This window comes from Ursus maritimus, unplaced genomic scaffold, assembly GCF_017311325.1.
Source record: "Ursus maritimus isolate PB19 unplaced genomic scaffold, ASM1731132v1 scaffold_12, whole genome shotgun sequence".
NCBI classification, from domain to species: Eukaryota; Metazoa; Chordata; class Mammalia; order Carnivora; family Ursidae; genus Ursus; species Ursus maritimus.
Window position 1 is genome coordinate 5,767,834 of NW_024423564.1, and position 13,232 is coordinate 5,781,065.

A 13,232-nucleotide genomic window follows, 5' to 3' on the forward strand; every position below is an offset into this window, starting at 1 on the left:
AAAGAATGAGTTCTCAACATTTGCTACAACATGGACGGCACTGGAGAAGATAATGCTTAGTGAAATAAGTCAAGCAGAGAAAGACAACTATCATATGATTTCTCTCATCTATGGAACATAAGAACTAGAATGATCAGTAGGGGAAGAAAGGGATAAAGAAAGGGGGGGTAATCAGAAGGGGGAATGAAACATTGAGAGACTATGGACTATGAGAAACAAACTGAGGGCTACAGAGGGGAGGGAGGTAGGGGGATGGGATAAAAAGGTGATAGGGAAAGGGGCACCTGGGTGGCTCAGTGGGTTAAGCCTCTGACTCTTGACTTTGGCTCAGGTCATTATCTCGAGGTTGTGAGATCAAGCCCCATGTTGGGGTCCACACTCGGCACAGAGTCTGCTTGAGATTCTCCCTCTCTCTCTGCCCCTCTGTCTGTTCACACTGGATCAAAAAAGTGATAGGGATTAAGGAATGCACTTGTGATGAGCACAGGGTGTTGTATGGAAGTGTTGAGTCATGATATTGTACCATTCAAATTACTATTACACTGTGTGATAATTAACTGGAATTTAAGCAAAAACTTTAAAAATAATAATAAATCAAGTGCTAGTCAATTTTCCCTAAAGTGATTGCCAAATCAAGTTATCTGAAAAGCCCATCTTTAAACCTTATTGATTTTCTTTTTAAAAGTTTTTTCCACCACCAGAAAGTATAGTATTTTTAACCACATTAATATGCATGATCTATATTAACTATATTTAACTGCATTAATTAGTAGTAACCAGTGATTCATGAGTTAATCATTACCAGTAATTAATGTCATTCTCCCTCATCATTTTCAGGAATTTCATGAAATCTTACATTTTTTTACAAGATTTGTAGTTTCACTTTGCAAACACATGCCATTGTAGTTGAATTGTTTTTAGATGTTTGCAATAGCCAACAACCAGTGAAAGACTGACCAACAAGGAATAAACTCTGATGTAATGGGGGAGATGTTTAGCATTAGAAGCAGGGCTGGTACTCAGCCAGTAAACACGGCTGTGGCCATGTAAGCTGTTAAATTATTGAGATACATCCATACCTCAAAATAAAACCACTATCTTGAAGCCCAAAGTATGTTGGGTACTGCAGCCCTCATGAGCCTAAGCCTACTCTGGTACCCCAAACTTCCTCATAATGCAATAACTAGATGAGAAATCCCTGGCCCAGCACAGGGTCCCCATGACTCTGTCCCGGTGCTTCAGCAGGCATCCTTTCTGATTGGCTAGTGACTGTGCCTGGATAGAAAATAGGTGGAACAGAATACTGGGTGTTATACACAACTAATGAATCATCGAGCCTTACATCGAAAACCGGGGATGTACTGTATGGTGACTAACATAATATAATAAAAAATCATTATTAATTAAAAAAAATAAAAATAAAAAATAAAAAAAAAAGATTTTTTACTGGCTAAAGGAAATCAAATGCAATCAACTGATTTTTTCTGGAATTTTTTTTTTAAAGCCTATGATTTATGCAGAACATTTTAGTCTACCTTGACGAACAGCAGTGTTTTCACAAGAGTAGTATTTTTTGAACAACTATCCTCTTTCATTCACAAAAGCATCCACCAAACATCAAGCCTTATATAACTCTATTCCAGAAGATTTTTTATTCTGTCTTATCAAACCCAGCAATTCCATTGAGAATATTTTCCATTTGTTCCTACTGACCCATCTGCTCTATTTTCAGAGATAACAGAGCCTATTAGATGTGAAGTTCTCTAACTTTCTGCTCTCCACTCCTATCTCATAAGATAGATCCTCATCCGTATTTATTTCCCTTCCTCCTGCTTCAGTGGAAGACATTTCATAGAAAGTAGGTCTATCCCACCTTAAAAAACAAAATAAATTTTTTTCTCCTCTAACCCCTACTAGTTATTCCCGTCTCTCTCCTTCCCGAAAAAAAAGAAATATCTTACATATGTGATAAAATTCATGGAACTAAATATACCCACACAATGAGCGCATGTAATACTGGTGAAATCTAACTAGGGCAGATGGATTGTATCCAATTCAATTTCCTGGTTGTGATATTGTAGTATAGTTATGCAAGATGTTGCCATTGGGGGAAAAAGGTATATTGTGTTGCACTGTATTATTTCTTACAGCAATACATGAATCTACAATTATCTCAAAATAGAAAGTTAAAACAAGTCTTTCTAAAAGTTATGTATAGTAATAACCACCATTTATTGAGTGCTCGCTGTGTTCTGGGTACTGTTCTAAGCACGGACAGGTGGATACTAGTGTTCCTCGTTTTATAAAGGAGGAAACTGGGGCACAGCGTGATGAAGTCACTCACACGGAGTCACCCAGCTCGTAGATGGCAGAGTTAGTGTTCAGAACCAGGCAGCCTCATTCCCAATGCAGAACTCTGAAGCACTCTGCTGTACTTTTTGTGTGTCTGTCTTCGTATCCTGCCTCCTTGTCACACTTCAGCCCACCCTCTATCATTTAGCTTCTATCCCAGCCACTCCCATGAAACTGCTTTGCCTGGATCACCAACCAGTCTGTTGAGAGGGTGCCTGGGTGGCTCAGTCAGTTAAGTGTCTGCCTTCAGCTCAGGTTGTGATCCCAGAGTCCTGGGATTGGGCTCCTTGCTCAGTGGGGAGTCTGCTTTTCCCTCTCCCTTTGCCCTCCCCACCCCTACACTCCCATTTGAGCTTGAGCTCTCTCTCAAATAAATAAATGAAAACTTAAAAAAAAAATGTTGCTAAATCAAATGGAGTCTTTTTTGGTCCTTAACCTTTCTTCCTGCACCCTTTGATATTGTTCATACATTCAGCAAATATTTATCGAGCACCGTGTGCCAGACTCTGTTTTACGGCGGTAAACCAACCAGGCAAAGCTGTCTGCAACTGAAGGACGTGTATGTCTTTACTTGGTACAGAATCTTCGGCCACTGCTGACTTGTTTGTGGGTGGTCAACAAGCCACCTTCTGTGTTCCAAGCTTCCCCGCCCAACCCCCGTGGCTAAAACAGATCATATGGTTATTTTGTTTGTTTTGCAACATTTAGTCGGAATTACTATATTTAGATACCATTTTCACTTTTCCCCAGATAGAAATCTGAACCTTTCCAAGCAGTTGTCATGAGTATGGATAAATTAAGAGAGCCAAATCCTGAAGGATACTACCCCTTCTTATATAATTATTAATGATAAATTATGAAAATTGCCTTTGCCTTTTTACCTACCTTTTTCTGTATAAGAATAATTTGAATTAATTTTATGCCCCCTTATTTGGAAATACCAGGAAGATGTCGGCAGAATATTAAATAAGTTTCATTCTATATGTTCCAATAAAAGGCTACTCCAAGAAAAATACTTGATTTCATGAAGACGTGATAGCCTCTTGCATATCACCAAACCTGAGCACTTAAGCCTGAGTCGAAGGGAAGGAGTCATCTTGTCTCTTTCCGCATATGCATGGTTGTTTTCTGTATTTTTACTCCTTTCCCTAATTCAGTAAAGAAGAAAAAAATTTTTTTCTCCTACTTCTTCATGCTAAAAAAACAGCTCTTGTCTTATTAGTTCTAATGGGGATGTGTTTTGCTTGATGATTGGAAGCAACTATAATCCTCTTGCTTGCATCCAGGGTAACTGTTTTTGTCTGATAGCCGTTTGTTTACAGCAGCGGTTAGCAATTTGCAATTTGTATGGACAGCGCTGCTCTCAATGAAACCCAAATGCCTCTTGGAAGAAAGATGACGGATTCAGCCCAGTGACTTGCAAAACTTTAAAAGCAGTTCCTTGTCAAACATGTGAAAAACAACTCTTCCCTCTCCACGACTCAAGGAAAAAAATGAGAAACTATCTTACACCAGATGGTGATTCCTTGCTAGTAAAATAGGCCTGGGCTGACTCGGCTCCATTCCTTTACGTTCCCTTTGCAAAACCCACAAAGAACACATTTGGGGCCACTTTTCAGAGTTGGCAACAGTCTCTGCATTTTAAGGAAATCATATGGACACACACACAAAAAGCCACAATGTATGAAGGGCTTGGGATCCCCAGAGTCCAGAAACGAGATACATAGGCCTTAAATTCTAGGTCATTGGTTCGAACCTGGCCTGGACCCAAGAATCATCCCATCTGCTGCCAGGTTTGGTTACTTGATTAAATTTGGTTAAAACAAATTGAGAAAAGGTTATATTTTCTTGTTGATTAGATCTCTTTTTAAAAAGAAGAGGAAGAAGAAGGGGGAGGAAGAGGAGGGGGAGATGAGGAAGAAAGAAAAAAAGAAAAAGGAAGAGAAGAAATAGAAACTAAAAAAAGAAAAAAAAACCACCCTGTGGGATGATAAAGTGATTCCTAAATTTGAAATTACTGCAGGTCTAACAGATTCAATCATTAATTTTAAGGCCAGTACCTTTCTCTATTATTTACACGTAAGGTATTAGAGTGGCTTCCATATATGTAGAAGTTATTTAGAGAGGATTTGAATGCATATGTGTCTGTGTTAATTACCTTGGCTTTTTAAAGCTGGAATAGACGCCTCAGGACACGATGAGATCCTTTCCCTATGTTGAAGCAGAGTCTGGTCAGCCACTTGCTAGGGATGTTGTGAAGAAGATTTAAGTGCTGGAATAGTAATTATATTGGTTAGTTGTTTGTTTGTTTGTTTGTTTTTAATGTTCAGTTAGCCAGCATATAGTACATCATTAGTTTTTGATGCAGCGTTCAATGATTCATTGGTTGCGTATAACACCCAGGGCTCACCACAGCATGTATTGGTTAGTTTTAAACATTTCTTCTTCATCTAAAATCCCATGCGTTATGAATCAGTCCCCTTTGCCTGTCATTTCTTAAATGACCTTGATTTCGGGTATTTCCAGCCACTTGAGGTAATACCTGTTGTCTGTTTAGTTTTGCCTCATATGCAAGAAACCATTGACCGCCTTTGCTAATGTCCTGTTTTATTTCTTTAGGTGCCTGAACACACACAGTTAAGTTGGATCCTCACCTGCATGGTCCGACTACCCCGGTTACAGCATTTACACCAGTGGAAGGTAAATGCCAGTGATCTGATTAATAAACAAAAAGGAGTTCAAAGTCCCCATTATGACTTTTTTTTTTCCTCCTGTTTATTTTGCATTCTGCTCTGGGAATCCTGAGTTTACTGGCCTCCGTGGTCTGTTAGTCACTAGTGGCCCGAACAGTATCTTAACTTCTCTGCCTCAGGGTATTAGATGGAAAATAAGAGGGTTCTCCAGGATTCCAACTTAAAAGCAGGATAAAAATATCCACATTATTAACTGTCTGATTTTATCTGTGTAGGTCGAATCAGAGTGACCTTTGGATAGATTTGGTAATGACTTTGGACCTACCATGTTATGATTAACAAACACTCGAAGTTTCTGGATTACTGGACCCCAGAGTTGCCTGCCATTGCCATGTAATTAGTCGGCAGTAAGGCTCCGATATTTTCACCGTGGGGAGAAGGAACAACATATTTTATTTAACATTTAAACAAGTTGAGTCCAGGCAACAGTTCAAACCCACAGAAAAATTGAGGCTGTACTTTTTCTAGGAAATTCAACTGAGAAAGATAAATTGGATAATTCATAGTCCTTCATTTCCATTTATTTTTGCAGTTGGATAACCTGAGGGTAGGTAGCCCCCAAGTGCGTCAACACTGAATTTCAGTTTCAAGCTGCTTTCCAGCATATTTTCAGGGCCGTTGGTTTCTTCAAAAGCTGGTTCAGAAACCTCCAGACCCGTCGCAGAGAGAAACAGAGCTTTTAAAGTGACTGTGCCGAAATAAGAGGTTAAGCGGTAATGCTGCAGAATCATTACCTGCCAGGCATTAGAAACAAAATTTTGAAATGTTCTCTACCGTATTTTACTTTTAGCCAAGACTTTCTCCTTTTATTGAAATACTCTATGTTGAATACTGAAATCCTTTTCAGAGGAACTGACTACCAATTTAATGGGAAATGCTCCCACTTTAAGATCGCGACTGAGGACCTCCTGATAACACTTGACTAGAGAATGCACTAACTCAGGTTTCCCCCACTATCTAAAACTAGAGCATCCCTATGAAACCTTTCATAAGCCAAAATGGAGCAGAGCCAAGAAGCAAGTACCATTTCATAAAGGCAAAAATCTTCTTCCGGTTTCTTTCAGTTACCGAAAGCAGGCACTAATACAGGTCTTCCGGAAAAGCAAAGTGGCATAATAAGTTTTAGGTAGTAGGGGAAACCTATATTCTGGGGAAGACTTCCCACCAGCCTGTGATTTTTTTTTTTTAAGAATTATTTATTTATTTTTTAGAGAGAGAGAGAGAGAGAGTGTGTGTGTGTGTGAGCAGGGGGAGGGGAGAGGAAGAGAGAGAGAGAAGCAGGCTCCCCCCCTGAGCACAGAGATGAAGCAGGGCTCCATCTCACATCCTGAGATCATGACCTGAGCAGAAACCACGAGTGGGTCAGTCAACCGACTGAGCCACCCAGGTGCCCACTGTGATATTTTATTTGCGGGAAAAAACCTGGATTTCAAATGCCAGCCTTATCCTAGAGCATGCTACTGCCTTCTCTGGTCATTCCTTCATTAGCAAATAGTGGCGGAGCCTTCTGCAAGTCTCATACCACGCTAGGGGCTGGAGGTACAGCAGTCAACAGGACAGACAGACGCAGCCACTTTCATGAGGCTTGTAGTCTGTTTGGGCAGAGACAATTGCACAAGCAATCAGGAAGTGTGAAAAGTGATCAGAGGGAGGGATTCTGGTACTGTAGGAGGATCTAAGAGCACCTAGCTTGGTTTTGATTAGGGGAGAATAGTAGGGTAGAAAGGTGGGGTCCAGGCTGCTGAGGTCACAGTTATTTGGAGGATTCCACAGAAGGTAACACAGATGGAAGGCATCTGGGGCACATAATAGGCACTCAATAAATATTAATGCTCTCCACATCTTCCCCCTTCCTTTGTAATTTCAAGACCCAGTATTCTAATATAAAAAGACTATACATCTAATGCAGTAGCAGTTTTTTAAAATGGGGTTCTTTTCCCATTTGCTCATTGCCAAATTAAACTTTTATTATCTTTACCAGTGATTGTTGCTAACTGGGCTTTATCATGGACATTGCAATAAAGAGATGTATTAAAGGAATTATATGTTCAAACTTCCTTTAAGTGACCCTATAACATTCATTGCTATAAGCAAGAAACTACTTGAAGTAACCAGAAGAGTTAAGTTTGTACCTAAATTATGAAACATCGACATTAAGATGGGTAAAGAGAGAAGCTGTTGCTTTTCAGAGCCAGACTCAAAGGGTGTGTTGTTTGGGGAAGCCCGAGTTGGGAGCCCATGAACTTGGTCCGCAGAATCATGGAAGTTTATATATTTAGTTATTCAGTTCATTCAGAAATAATCAGACCTCAGGGAAGTGATTCATATTAACTAAATGAATAATATCTGCACACCAAAATCACCATTTATCATTTTACAAGAGATGATATGCTTGGGCCTTGGAAGCAATGATGAGTAAACGTCACACAATCTTCCCCAATACACAGTTCTACCCAGAGAGCCAAAGTACCTGTTAGCAACACTTGCTGTAGCAGGGAATTGGCATCACGAGGGCTTCTGGTCAGTGGGTACATACTCATAGCTTACAGTTGGCATCCGTTAATTAAATCCTCATAGTATCATCTCTGGTGTTACTATCAGCTTCCCCATTAAGGAAATATTTTAGTCTTTATGACTTGTCCTGTTCACTGGAATCATTTTATCCCCTCTGTTGTCAGCACCTACAGGTCAAGACAGATGCATAATTGGTTTGATTAAAATTTCCCTTCGTTTCATTTTTTTAAATGCTGTGACTTTTGGTGTTTTGGTTTTTTAAGTGTGATTTTAGGGTTCCATTACATTTTTGTCAATAGCACAGTGGGAGACTTTCTGGGAGGTTTCCACAGACGTAACAATATGGCTTTCGATGTTAACTTGTCAGATTAATTAATAATGGAGTTTATCTGATTTGGAACCTAGAGACTCTTCTCCCCTGGCTTTAATTAAATGCACAAGAAACAGTGGCAGTGCGGGATCCATTACCGGGGCCACTAGTGGTGAAGTGGATTTCTCTTAGTCCTGCCTGAGCCTGCACAGGGAACCAAGGAAGCCACATGGCTTCCAGTGTTGCTAAAATGAACTAAGATATATGGTAATACAGTAGCTTTGGACTACCCTTCACTTGCTTTAAAGATTGCTTAATTTGGGGGTGTAATTAGATTCATGTCGGATTTCTTTCCTTCTTCTCTTTTCACTGCCCAGGCGAAGATTGCCACGCAGAAGCACGGCGGGACCGTGGGCCTGCTCACATACCCGGTGCTCCAGGCAGCAGACATCCTGCTGTACAGGTAAGGAGCAGAGCATACCCCCAGTCTTATGCATACTGACAAGAGAGTGTTTGAACCTATCCCAAAAAGATTTGACTCACGGGGAAGCGAGGCTATAGAAAGGATTGTGTGAATCGGTTTGCGTCTATTACCCAGTAATAGGTACAAAATTATAGAAGTATGTTTTACTGTGACACTAGTAATATGAAGGGCTAACACTTACACAGCACTTACCATGTGTTGGAAACTGTTATAAGTGCCTGGCAGACATTCACCCAGTTAATCTTCACAACCACCTTGGGAAAGTTGCATGACTATCATCCCCAATTTACAGATGAGGAAATTAAGGCACAGAGGTTAGTCCCTTGCCCAAAGTCATGTAGCTAGCACAGCTTGGACCTAGGATTTGAGCATAGAAAGTTTGGGTACAGAGTTGCTGCGCTCTTAACCACTATGCGATATATACTTCCCTGGTAATAATTAAGCTTCGAGAGCTTTCAGTGTTGATTTTGCATACAATCTGGATTCTAAAGCAATGCTTTTTAATAGAACTTGCCTACAATTATGGAAATGAATCCGTGTTCTCCAAGACCTTAGCTGCTAGCCACAGGACGTGTTGATAGAAGAACTGAATTTTAAACTTTATTTAATTTTAATAATTTAAATGGAAATAGGCACCTGTGCCTGGTGGCTACTGTATTGGATCAGCAGTTGAGAGCAAGTTTTTCAACATGCTATAGGGTGCCCTACTTTTCCTGGACCCATAATCCCTCAACTCAGCCAATGCTGTCCTTTACAGGTCTCAAACCCTGCAACCAGAGGATGCCAAGGCCTGCCCTCTCTGTACTTCTGACCCCATCTCTCTCCCAGTCCTTCCCTGCCATCCCCACATCACCTCCCTGGCTCCCCATTTGGCCTTCTAGCGATAAAGCTTCCCAATCAGCAGGCACGCATAGCCAAGCCTTGCTACTATGAAGGCTTCTGAGGAAAAAAGAGAAACGCTGTCAATCTGATTTTCCCCTAAAGCCCTGACCCTGCGAAAGTGATTCTTTCCTGGGAAAACTAGAATTCTTTGCATGTAAATATGATAATAGCATGGAGATACAGTATGTGTACCTCGAAGTATGACCCCTGAGCCCCGTGCCATTATGATGGAAACAGCCAGAAAAACAGCTGCTTGGCTTCACAAATCAGGAATGTCCTTTAATACATGCAGGCTATCTTTAACTCTGATGAAAACATATACATAAGGATTGTGTGTTATTTGTTGTATTAATTTGAATGCTGGATTCCTAACAGCATTTATTACTTATAGTAAGTAACTTTTGACTTATCCTGGGAGATCTACACCACTTTTCTCCAGGAGTAGCAAATGAAAAGTCTAATAAAGGTCTAGTACATTTCCCAGCAAAGTAGCGTGTTTTCTCACCTGTGAAATGGGAATACTAATTATCCTGCACAGGATTAGTAAAAGGTTAAAATGAAATATGGCCAGGCAGTGCTGTGACTGGGAGCTGTCCCTTGGTCGTGCCCGGTGATGATTTTGTCCAATGTCAGATTTCACTTTCAAGGGGGACTTCTTTACCGAAGCAAAGGGTGAGGTTTGTCAGCACCAGGAGACGGAAGCACGTGAGCATAGTTGAGTTCCTTAAGCATTCAAGAGTGGTCTCGAGAGTCCTCTAAGCTCAGGTCTATGAAAAAGTAAACTTGAAGAGTGCCCCCTTTGTGATACCATGGAGCAGAGCGGGGAGGAACTTTGCCAGGGCTCTCCTTCGATTCCCTGGCTTTACAAACACAGCCCAGGGAGGGAGAGCAATTTACCCAAAGCTGCACAGCCAGTCAGTGGTCAGTGGAGCATCCAAGCTTGGTTATGGTCTCCTAAGGCCCGTGCTGACCTTCCTTAAGGAGCCGGTAATGTTCGGGGGCAAAATCATCACATAAACAACCAGGACAATACAAGATCATATATACTAAAGTGATGATGCATTTATTTTTTATCCATTGCCCAAAATACAATTAGCTAATGATAAAATCCTACAGTTGCTTTCGTCTATGGAGTAGGGGCTAACGGGGCATAGCTCAAGAGGTTATTAAACAAATGATGTATGAATTGGTATCACCTAGCATGTGGTCAGTACAAACATTTCAAGAGTACAAGCAACATTTTAAAAGGCTGACATTGGCAAAAGTAGCTCCAGATCCCCAAATCTGACACATACTCTCCCTGTTTTCAAGCCAGGCCTGAGGTTGTGAATGTCCTCTTTTACAGAAAGCAGTAATTATTTCAGATGTGGCTGGTAAACTCAAGCTTTCAGTAGCTTCCTGCCTCACTCTGGCCTAACATCAGCAGGTTCTCACAGTTAGTTAATGCTTCCAAGGATGAGTTACCCCCAGGTAACTTCCAGCCTCAGTTACCCCCCCCCCCCAGCCAACTCCCAGAAAGCAAAGAAATTCCCAAACTATAAATATTCCTTCTTTAACTCTTACTGATCCATTTGGAGGTTAGCATATATACTAAGAATGCCATGATATACCTTTCTTTTTCCTATTTTCTGAAAGGAGGACTATGGTGACAGATTGCTAAGTGTCCCCATCAGGTTTTATTTTACATATAATTTGTTAAACAGAGAAAAGTATTTAAAGTATTAAGACCAGGTAATTCTCTACATTCAAGACGACTGCCCTCCCACCTTAGCCTAGCAACTGGTCTACCTGCAATGCCATAATTAGATCCTGGGCATGGAACAGACAACTGCGTGCTCCTTTTCTTAAGAGAAACAGCCCTACATTTGCCTCCTCTCTGCTCTTGGGCCGGACTTCCTGCCGTTGGCCGCACAAGCTCCAGCTTTTAGGCTCTGGTCCTTTGGGCTCTTTTCTTCTGCCCTCCTTCTTCAGATTGTGCCCACACACATCTCCCACATTTCCTGGGCATGTGTGTCATTTGGACCCCTCCAAAGTGTGCAGACAAGTACAATAAAATCAGCTCTGGTTTACTGCAGCATTTATCCTGCTAACGTACATTTCTCATCTCTTTCATTATGCTTTTCCCCAAGCTTAGAAATGCCTAACTGCTTCATAATAAGTAGCAGAGGCAGGACTCAAACCCAGGTCTGATTTTTCGCTTGTACTGTTGTTTTCCCTATAATACAGCTCAAGCACTTGGGGTATTTTTTGTTTGGTTTTGTTTCAGACAGTTCTGGATTTTGAAACAGGTCATAGCCTGAATGTGTATGAATATTTACATCATAAATATAGATAGATACAAACAAGCAAGTTATATGGATTCAAAAAACATTTGTATTTTCTCCCTCCAGCAAATCTCTATGTGGCATCTTCATGAAAAGTTGATACAGAGTGTGTGTAGTTTTCACATTTGCTTTTGTCAAAATCAGCATTGGAATAAGTGGGACATGGTGGGCCAGAGAATAAACATGAGGGGAGGAGATAAAAGGGGAGTCTTCCAGATAAGCGTATGAAAGATTTATTTCATTGTTTTGGTGGAACTTGGTATGAAACCCAGGAATGGAAAGCTGAGACCATCTTAAGCTTGAGAGTATCATAAAATAGCAGATATTTGAAGAGAGACAGAATACTCAACAATAGCATTTGCTCCAAGTTTTTATTTTGCATCTGCATTCTTTTTCTGAGTATCCAGTTTCAAATAACTGGCTATATATTAAGTAAATGTTTCTCTCTCTTTCTCTCTCTCCACACACACAGTTTTTATTAACATACAGCAAACACATGTTAAGTACCTACAGTGCTGCTAATCCAGAGAAAGGTGCTCTGCATGGACTTGAGCAAAGGGAAGGAAGGAACTGACGTGAGGTGGGCATTAGTTGTCAGGCCCCACACTAGCTGCTACACACACGTTATCTATTCAGATTCTCAGAACAGCTCTGCAAGATAGGTAAGTGATATTATCCCCATTTTACAGATAAGGAAATGAAGTTTTAGAGAGGTACTACTAAGTCTGCTCAAACAGAGATGAGAGTGATTACCTGGGCTAACCAGTTTCTCTTTTTTGAGAACACAAATGGAGAACTATGGGAAGGGGATAAGAAGATAGTGAAAGCAAAAGCTGACATGACCTAGGAAAATGAGCAAACAGAGGCCTCAGGAACTTAGAGTAAGCAGAAGCAAAGCCAGCCAAAAACAGTAGAGAGTATGACAACTGGTCGGAAGCTTCACACTTTGTAATTCCAGAGAAGAGGTGAGTCGACTGTAATGTCCGAGGATCAGATCATCGCCATTGAGGACAATCAAAATAATCCATTCCTAACACTGCTTGGGAGACTTCTGGTTCTTGAATTACATCCTTCCTCTATGAAACCAGTCTGTCCCAAATTTTTATGAGATCCTGAAAGCTGCTGGCCAAACCTCATTCCAGCCGTCTGCCGCCTTCCACATACTCGCCCACAACTGCCAAGCAGTAGCGTCTTCTCTTTCACTTTCCAGCTCTGGGGCAAATGCCTACGGTAAATCGGAAGCACACAGAACTGTACTTTCCGGGGTGAAGCCCCTGGAAATCAACAAATAGTGTAGAAGGGAGAGGGTGGTGCTGAGATGTCAGTCCTGAAAGCAATGGGAAGCTCTTTGTGATTTTCAGGACAGAGTGAGATGATCTCATATATATGTTTAGAAGTGAACTGATTAAAATATAGAGAATGACTTGCAGGGGGACAAGAGCCCTTTGGGCAGTCTATTCAGAGGCTCTTTCCCTAGTCTGTTTGGACCATGACGGTGTCAGTGAAGATAGAGGCAGTAGGCATTTGCATGTAGGAGACTTTAGGAGGTAAAGTGGATTGAGTTTCATAATGGATTGGATGGGTATGAGAAGGAGGTCTCAGTGACCCCTCAT

The 13,232-nt window shown here is 41.0% G+C and overlaps 1 protein-coding gene across 1 annotated transcript in view; it reads left to right on the plus strand.

Moving 5' to 3' along the window:
• Positions 1-13,232, plus strand: part of WARS2 (tryptophanyl tRNA synthetase 2, mitochondrial) — a 96,550-nt gene that overhangs the window by 69,690 nt on the left and 13,628 nt on the right. Inside the window, exons 3-4 of the mRNA XM_008706359.2 lie at positions 4,972-5,052; positions 8,307-8,392. Coding sequence (XP_008704581.1) covers positions 4,972-5,052; positions 8,307-8,392 — 167 coding nt within the window. The remainder of the gene's footprint in view (positions 1-4,971; positions 5,053-8,306; positions 8,393-13,232) is intronic.